The sequence below is a fragment of the Dipodomys spectabilis genome, unplaced genomic scaffold (genome assembly GCF_019054845.1).
Source record: "Dipodomys spectabilis isolate Male_0828 unplaced genomic scaffold, ASM1905484v1 ptg000069l, whole genome shotgun sequence".
Taxonomy (NCBI): Eukaryota; Metazoa; Chordata; class Mammalia; order Rodentia; family Heteromyidae; genus Dipodomys; species Dipodomys spectabilis.
In genome coordinates, this window is record NW_024870746.1 from 13,060,772 (window position 1) to 13,069,825 (window position 9,054).

The 9,054-nt window shown below is 53.0% G+C and overlaps 1 protein-coding gene across 1 annotated transcript; it reads right to left on the minus strand.

Annotated features, from left to right (window-relative positions):
* Positions 1-1,465: 1,465 nt before the first annotated feature.
* Hlx (H2.0 like homeobox) lies at positions 1,466-7,112 on the minus strand. Its single transcript, XM_042681948.1, has 4 exons — positions 6,100-7,112; positions 5,180-5,362; positions 4,246-4,430; positions 1,466-2,278 (listed from the first exon to the last, which is right to left on the minus strand). The coding sequence occupies exons 1-4, from the start codon at positions 6,695-6,697 to the stop codon at positions 1,802-1,804; spliced, it is 1,443 nt and encodes a 480-aa protein (XP_042537882.1). The 5' UTR covers positions 6,698-7,112; the 3' UTR covers positions 1,466-1,801.
* Positions 7,113-9,054: the final 1,942 nt, after the last annotated feature.

Here is a 9,054-nt window from a genome sequence, read left to right on the forward strand (position 1 = left end):
AGTTCAGCTCCCTCTGAGGTTTGAAAGCTCAGCTTAGGCAGAGAATAGTTCATTTTTCATCCAGTGTTTACTCCTCCTCCGGGATTTGCCTTAGGCACGGGGCTGAACCTAGAGGGAAAGGGATAAAGGTGGCCTCTTTTCCACCCTGGAGCCAGAAGTCCAGAGCAAAGGTTCTGAAAGGAGTTCCAGGGAATGTATCAAAGTGGGGGGTGGAGGGGGAAGAGAAGCAAGACCCAGGAGCAGCCAGGAACCAGACCCAAGCCTGTCCTAAGTTCTCCAGCATCAGTATTTTTCTACAGCCCAAGGTTGCAAAAGGCAGCGACAGGGATTAGATGCTAAGATTTGTGAGAGGCCCAGTGCCTTGCTCCCTTTCAGTGCTAAAACTTGTCCAAGATATCTTTTTGTTTCAAAATCCCCCCCCCCCAACTGTTTCAGGGAAAGAGGAGCCAGAAAGAGGGGGGGGGGTACAGACAGCAAAAGACTTCATATAAAGCTTGGAGCCGATGGCTCTTGTCTGCAATCCTAGCTAGTTTAGGAGGCAGAGATCTGAAGATCAAAGTTCCAAGCTGGACCAAGCAGGGACATCCCCCAAGAGACTCTTATCTCCAATTAACCATCAAAGACCGGAAGTGGAGCTGTAGCTCAGGTGACAGAGCACCTATGCTTAAGAGGGAAAAAAAAAGATCTAAGGGACAGTACCTAGCCCCTGAGTCACACACACACACACACACACACACACACACACACACACACACACACACACACACACACACACACACACACACACACACACTGAATCACCCAGCCTAGAAGAGGCATCAGGTGAAATCACTGTACTCTTTTCCAGCTGCAGAAGAGTTGGGGCAGGGGGAAGTAGGGCATAGTTTCCTAGATTTAGTACTGGCCAAATGTAGGCCTGGATAACATTCAACAAATCACCTCCTTGCTGTGCAATGATTTTAGCCCTCTTCTAAACTGGGGCCCTGGCATTTTAGACCTAATCATTGTCGGGATCCCTCCCTTTCCTCTGAGAGCTGTCCTGTGCTCCTACCCCATCGCGGAGCATGGGGTGGTTTATGCTGGGAGAGCCCATCCACTCCCACTCGAGCAGGGTAGAGTCTGAATTCACACACACACACACACACACACACACACCACTGCCCTTCTCCACTCTACCCTCTGAAGGGCCACCCATTGCCATTGGGAACATAGGCACCATTGCTGGGAAAGCCCTCTGCAGAAGAAAGGTTGCTTCTATGACAGGACCCTTGAGCTAAGCAGAACCTTTTAAGTCCCCAGGGGAGGCTGGGGGACAACTTGGCAAGTTGGCTCCACAAGGCCCAATCCCCAGCCCTGTCCTGAAACTCAGGTCCTAGTAAAGAGGTTCTTGGCTTAAAGAACCTCACCCCGCAGCAAGCCATCCATCCTTTACAAATAGTAGTAAACATTTTATTTACAACTGAAGACTCTTAAGTGCAGCTGTCTTTAGCCTCCACCCCCTGGTGCCTGGGGGAGGAAGGGTTTCATCAAAAGACTTCACAGTGAGCTGCTAGTGTCAGGGAGAAGAATCTGAACAAGCAATATGGAGCCGTTGTCCAGCCAGCAGCCCCTCTCCCCAGGGCAGGTAGTGTGGGCCCCAGCATCTTGGGGTGGGGTGGGGGGGCTCCACAAAATGTCTCTGGCCCGCACAGCTGTCATCAGAAAGTAGGCACAAAACGCAGCCCGCACATGGTGGTGGAGGTGACACGCAGTTCTGGAGGGTGGCCTCCTCCTCCGTGGGTCCCCTCAGTCCTCATCCAGTCTATAAGCCTCCAAGTGGGGTTGGGGCAGGCTCCGGGGTTTTGGAAGCGCTGCTGGCTATGGGCTGGGGTGTCAGGAGCAACTCCGAAGCGCCACAGCCAAGGCTGCTGCTGGCACTGCCCGCGCTGGTGCTGCTGCTACTGAGGCTGCTGGCGCCGTTGAAGCTACAACTGCTGCCGCCATTACCTCCCCCGCTGCCGCCGCTGCCGCTGGCCATGATAACCGTGGTCTGGTGCACGGCCCGCTCAGCCCCCTCAGTCCTCTCCGAGTCGCTGGGGGCCATATCCAGGGATTCGGAGTCGCTGCTCTCGCTCTCCGCTTCGCCCTCCGAGCGGCTGGGACTCCTCTCCTCCTGTTCACCTTCAGCGGGGGCTCCGACAGAAGTTTTGTCACCAGCCTCCTTGTCTTTGTCCTTCTGCGCCTGAGCCTCCTTGGAGTGCCTCCACTTCATCCGCCGATTCTGAAACCATACCTTCACCTGTGTAGTGAGAGAAGGAACACGGACTTGAGTAAAGTCTCCTTGTGCTCGTGACACAGAGAAGCATGCTGACCACTTCCACTGCCCCTGCCCAAAGCCAGACACTCATCCAAGGAGCCAAGTGACACCAGGGAAGTGTAGCCTACCATCCTCAAAACACGGCCCTCGGACCTCAGGGTGACTTTCGCTAGGGCAGATTCCTACACTCTAATCCTAGCCATCTAAAGCTCTCTGCTCTAAATTGATGCTTTGTAACTCCATCTGAATCATGACCTCTGTAGGAATTTGACTCCAGTTATGGACTCCTGATTCTAAAAAATACACATACCCATGACTGCAGACACATCTAGAATTTGGTAAACCGTTAAAAATCCCTGTCCTCAGTTGGAACTCTCCTCTTCTGCCACTACTCACAGCAAAAGTTATTTTTCTCTTTTCTTGCTTCTTCTCTTTTCTTTCTTTCCTTCCTTCTTTTTTTCTTTTCCTTCCTTCCCCTTCCTTCCTTCCTTCCCCCACCCCCCAGTGTCTTCCTATGTAGCCTAAGCTGGCCTCAAAGTCCAGATCCTTCTGCCCCTGTCTCAGGAGGACTAGAATTACAGGCCTGCAACATCAAGCCTGGCTAAAAAGTGATTCCTTTTACGGAGGGTGGTGGGAAAGAAGGGAAAGGGGACTGAAAGAGTTAATTCCAGGGAGGCAGCAACACCCTTGGACTTTCAGTAAAAGAGCAAAAAGGTGTGTTTGCATATTTGATTAAAAAAAAAAAAACCTGCCCCTGCCAGGGATAAACTCATCCGGGAGACTCAGAAAGTGCTGGAATTAGATGTGTGCAAAGTGGAAGATGAGGGTAGAGATGGAGCAGAGGATCTATATAAATCTATATGACCCCCTGGAGGATCCAACTCCTTCACACAAGTTCCAGCTTCCCTTTTAAAAATAACATCCACAGCTGGTGGAAAAACGGCTGGCCTCTACACTGTGTCTGTGTGTTCTGGGGAGGCGAGTTGTATAATGGAGAACAGAAAGACACAAAGACAGAAGTCAGCAGACCAAGAAAAAGAAGCCTGCTTTGGCTTCTGCCCTGCTAGAGACAGTTGACTTGGAATTAGCAAGGGCCACTGCTGAGGAAGGTAGAAAAAGAGAGAGAGAGAGACTCTTCTGTCCTCAAAGCTCAAAGAAAAAAATAAATGGAAAAGTGTCATTCTCGAGTTTAAGGAAAACAAATTAATTCAGACACAATAATTCACACAATTTCCTATTGCCTTGAAAAGAACATTCAAATTGGCAGCACCTGCTGAAATGCTCATGTGCATTCTAAGAAAAATCTTTATTCTTTCTCTCAGCTTCTCCCCCTCAACCCTATCGATCTCCCACCTCCCCCAGCTCCCCACCCTCAGAGACTTTTTTCAGTGCCTAAACTGTTAAGACCTTGGACTGTGGCCTCTCTGAGCAGACTCCTGGCCCTACTGGAGCTAAGCAATTCCGTTTCAAATGATATTTTCACTTCCTCACAACTGGGGATTTCACAATCCAGCAAGAGCCACGGAGGAGGAGGAGGAGGAAGGAGGGTGGGAGGAGGAATTTAAAAAAAAAAAAAACACGAATGAAAGAAAGAAACCAACAACCTCTTGCCTTTGGGTTTTGATCTGAAATAAAATTGCCTCCTACAATGAATTTCACTCCAGTGGAGTGCATCATTTTCATTTCCCTTGGTTTATTTGCTCTGTCGGTGGTTCTATGGCCTGTTGGCCAAAATAAACACGTAGTGCTCACTGACATACATGTACAGGGATGGGCTACTCTGTCCTCAAACTTCACTCTCACCTCCTCCCTCCTCCTCTCCTTCCACTGAAGTTCCTAGATCCACAAACCCTGAGTGCCTTTTGCAGGGGTGAGAGGGTGGGATGGGAAAGGCCTGCGAGGTCAGTGTCAAGCCAGCTTGCTGCCCAGCCTCTGGGAATCAGGCTTACCTGTGCATCAGTGAGACCCAGCATTGCAGCCAGCTGTTTTCGGTCTGGCTTGGTCACGTACTTCTGGATCTCAAACCTTTTCTCCAAGCCTTTCCTCTGCAGGTTGGAAAAGACAGCTCGAGACCAGGAACGCTTCCTCTTGTAAGTCTGCGGCATGGTATCCTTCGTGAGCACCGCGTAGGGACCTGCCGGCCAAGGATACAACACAGCCACGTTAGCATTCATGCTGCAGCCTACTGGCCCCAGGCTCTTTGAGCTACTTAAAAAAATATTTTGTGCTCCACCTCCATTCTGAAAGCTCTACACACACACACACACACACACACACACACACACACACACACACACACACACCCCAAATGGATTCTCTAAGCTCTTAAGCTCATAGACCCATGGTCCAAAGGCCTTAAGCCCGCATGGGATGGAAAAGCCAGGCAGCTTGGGGATTCATTCCAAGGGAAATGCTTAAATCTAATAATGTATAGCCAATGTGCATGCGAAGATAGGCAAAAGTGTAGCTAGGACCTGAATGATGTACTTGGAGCCCTATTTTAGCTGCACCAGCCTACACTTGCAGACGTGGAAGGGCACGCTAAAAAATGCTCGAGGCAATCCCAAAATGTGTCTATTTTAGTTCACAAGAAGCACCTTGTGATGCTTCATTTTCAAACCACTGTCTCCGTTTCAGACGAAAAGACTACCGGAAGCCAGACCACCCCAGGACGCCCACCAGTGGGCACACACTTCCTTGCCCTGGCTGCCCAGCTTCCCAAGCAAAGGGTAGCTGTCAGAGAAATCTTTCGCTTTCTCCAGACTTCTCGGGCCCTTGCCCCAAGGACGGGATTGCGACACTGTGGCTGCCACTTGTGGCCGGTGTCAGTCCTGAGATTTCTGACTGTCACTCAAACCTGGCCGCTGAAACTGTTTTCCTTACCTGGAAATGTATCTTGAAATTGATGCTGAACTGAATTTCTGGGGTTGGAGCTCAAAGGACTGAGGATGGCAGAAGCCTCGTTAATGGGATCTAGAGATGCAAAGAACTGGCCCGTGGCAGAGGGCTGCAGACCGGGGAGGTGCACCCCAGCAGGCCGCCCACCCGTTAGCAGGGACGTGAGATCTGAGGACAGGAAGAGCTGGTTACACGCTGGCAAAGGCACATTTCCCCCACAGGATTTGTTTCTCCCTTTCCCCTAGCCCTTTATTAGAGTGTACTTCATGGAACTTAAAACAGACTACTCCCTATCTTCCTATAAAAACCTAACTTCCAACAGCTACCAGGATCAACAAACAAAATATTCCGGTGTGACCCTCCCGCTTAGTCCAGATAGCAAGGAACAGCCTTCCATAAAATTTCCCTAAGGGTGTCACTTTTGAATGCCTTCCAAACATTCCACAGACCCCTCTATCTCAGCTAGAGAACCCCCATTGTGCTCCCCCCTGAAGTTTAGACGGCCCCCCCCCCCCGCAGTTGTTTATCATCATTCTTTGGGTGGAATTTTAGTAGCAATTGGATAAATGGAAAAGAGAGTGTTCCCTATCAGAAAAAACATAGTTCTCTCTCTAGCTATGCGCTTCAAAAGGCCATGGCGATTTTTAAAAATATTTACCCCGATCATTTTATAAACGTTGACTCTCGCTACTAGAACCAACATTTTTTTTTTTTGTTACATCAAACAGGTGAACTTTAGACTTAATGTTTCGTAGTTTTCTCACACTTCGTTTCCTTCTCTGTTTCACCGATTTATTCGTAGTCGTGAAAACAGCTCAAAAGTACACCCGAGTGGCCTGGGGTCGACGGAGTGGGCCCGAGCTGTGGTCAGAGAGGCCTACATCAGCCTGCAGCCGGACACCTACCTCTCAGAGTGTTGCCTTCTTTGACTTTGGGGTCAAATTCTGCGGACAAAATGCGATCGATTCCAAATTTGAGGTCTTTGCTGGAAGGGGCCGGGGTGGAGCCGCTGTGGGGGGGGATGACCCGAGTCCCCGAGGCTGGGGGCTGCAGAGAGCCGGCCCGGGGTGGAGGCGGAGGCTGTTGCTGCTGCGGCTGTGTCTGCGCGGGTTGGGGCGGCTGTGGCTGTGGAGGGTGGTGGTGGTGGTAGGCGGCCGAGAGCGGAGACAGCCGCTGCGGGAAGCCAGCCGGGACTTCGGAGGGCGCCACCACCGGGGTGGGACGGAGCGGGGATCTGGCGGCCGCTTGGAAGGAGGCGTGCGGGTGAACTGAGCCCAAGTGCGAGGTGAGGGCGGCGGCCGAGGCTCCCACTAGTCCCTCCGGAGCCGCCCCGGGATCCCCGATGCCGGCGTGTAGGATGTCAGCGATGCAAAACGAGGGTTTCTTCCCGGCCGCGGGGTCCAAAGGGAAGGAACAGCCGGCCGGGCCGGCCGAAGCGCAGTAAGCGGCCGACCAGAGACTGAAGTTGGAGGCGTAGAAGGGAGCCAGGCCGGCGGCGAACATCCTGGCGGGGTGAGCCTCCAGGCAGCCGCGCCCGGGCCGGACTCGACCCGGGGACAGAGCGCGCGGGTGGCTGTCTGGGTGCGCGGGGAGGGGCAGCGGCCCAGCCCCGGACGGTTCGCTCTGCTTCTCCGTGAGCACTGGCAAAAGACAGGCCGAGGATCCCTAGCGTCACCGAGGGAGGAGGCCGGGCCCCGATCCCCGCCGATCCCCGCCACGGCCCCTGGCTTCACTTGAAAGGCGGCGCGGAGCCCGCGCTCCCCGCGGGGTGGAGGCGGACGCGGGGCGCGCAGGAGCCTGCGGGGCGAACCGGGGCCTGGACTCCGCTACTCCGGCCAAGTCGGGGAGACCGGGAAACGGGACACCGAAAGAAAACCCCAAACAGCTAAGCCCTTCGAGCTAAATTTAAAACAACAATAATAATCCGTTAGTTAAAAAAAAAAAAAAAAAAAGAAGTACTGGGAGGGGGGGCAAAAAAAAGTCCTCTAAAAACTCCCAAAGTTTTGGCAGGAGCTTACGAGTCAGACCCGGGGTAGGACCTCGAGCTGAGCGCTGATTGGCTATCCTCTCGACCAATGAGAAGCAGGGAGTGGAGAGGAATTGGGAAAGAGTGGGCGTGGCCCGAGCCTTGGCCACGCCCCGGCCACGCCAATGTGTTTTGTGCGGCCGCGTGGGCAGAGCCGAGCAGCAAAGCGTCGGTCTCGGCTAAGTAGGGGCTGGGCGGAGGCTCCCCGGGCCTGGAGCTCTAACTTCGGCCGGGCCTGACAGCTACCCAGCAAGGGGGCAGCTGGTCCCCGGAGCTTTCCGTGGTCGCGGTGCCCAGAGAGCCTTTATTTTTTTTTTAAAGTCTGTTTATTTTGGAAAGCTGAGCGCCGTGGAGGGCTCCCAGATCCCCCACCTGCTTACCCCGGCCCGATCTCCTTTACTCTGCCTTTACCCTCCTGCCCCCAGAAACCAGTATCCTCTGCAAAGGATACTGGACCCCCCCCCCCCCACCCGTTGCATCCTACCCCACCCCATCCCGCCCGGGGGCCTCCGCGGAGATCCGCGGGGAACGGAGGCAGAGGAGGAGGGGCGGCTGCAGATTAGCTTTATTTTGACCGATCGCACGGGTGACAGCTCGCAGGAGTGACGTTTCAAACAAACTAAGGCGGGTGGCGGCCCCATCGCGTCCCCAATTCGGCTGCACCTTGTAGGAAATGCCACCCACCCTCCGCCGCCACATCCTCGGGTCACGTGGGGGCCGTTGTGTTGCAGCACGTTTCCTCGGGGTTAAATACTACTTTCAATTCAGTTCAACTTCCCCCGGAGCCCCTAGGGCCTGTCGCCCTCGCTGGAGGAGCTGCGTCTTCCCCATACGCGTTGGGTCTTTGGAACACAGGATGGACATCGCGGAGGGGAGGGGGTGGGCGGCATTCTGCAGCATCAACAGTCTCTATTTTAAGAATATTCGTTCTCTTAAATTATAGTCCGAATGGATTTCCCCACCCCTCTCCCAAACAAACCACAGGCCACCCAGATGAGCTGGTCTTGCACATTTTCAGGAAGAAAATAAAATAATGGCAATAATGAAACCATCTAATCTTTTGTTTTCGATTCTCACAAGATGAGTCTCCTAACAGAGATTCTGTGGCATTTTTATTTCCCTTCTCCACTAAGACTCCAAACAAACCCTAAAATGCAAGCGAACTTGCTGTCCCATCTCGAATTCAAGACTGAAGTATGCTCTCTAGATTCCCTTCGCAGAAGCTGGCTTGTTAAAGCTTTTGACTTGCTCCTAGGAGGCAATCCATAGCGAACCAATTGCTTTTGATCAGCCAGCACGGTGACGTTCCCTCCCTCTCTCCTGTCCTGTTTCTGTCTCCTCCCATCTTCGATCAGTTATTATAAAAGGTTCTTAGCTCTCAGCTTTTGGGAGCCGGGGCAAAGCTGCGATTTCGAGAGAGAGAAAGTGGTAAACTGAGGACAGGGGCACGAAAGAGACAGGAAGTGTGTGCAGCTGGAGCTAAACTAGTGACTAGACAGCTCCCTGAGGCGTTGGCTGAGGGGTTCAGGTGTAGGGAGAACAAGTCCTCTCATTTCTCCCGGCCCGGGAGAAAGTGGCTTAACAAATAGATATCGGGGAGAGCCAGAGCCCTCTCCTCTCTTTTCTGATGGCTCGCTTTGGCAATTCGGCACTGCGGATATTCTAAGCGTTTGGGCTTCTAGGCAAGTGGCACCTTGTACTCTAGGTAGAAGCGTCCCCACGCCTCCCACCCTTTCCACGGTTTAACCTTCCCTTGGGTGAATGGGGGTGGAGGGGGCGGGGAATGTAGATCAAGCAAGGTTCCCTTCATTTGGGTTTCAAGGTCGGGAGTGCC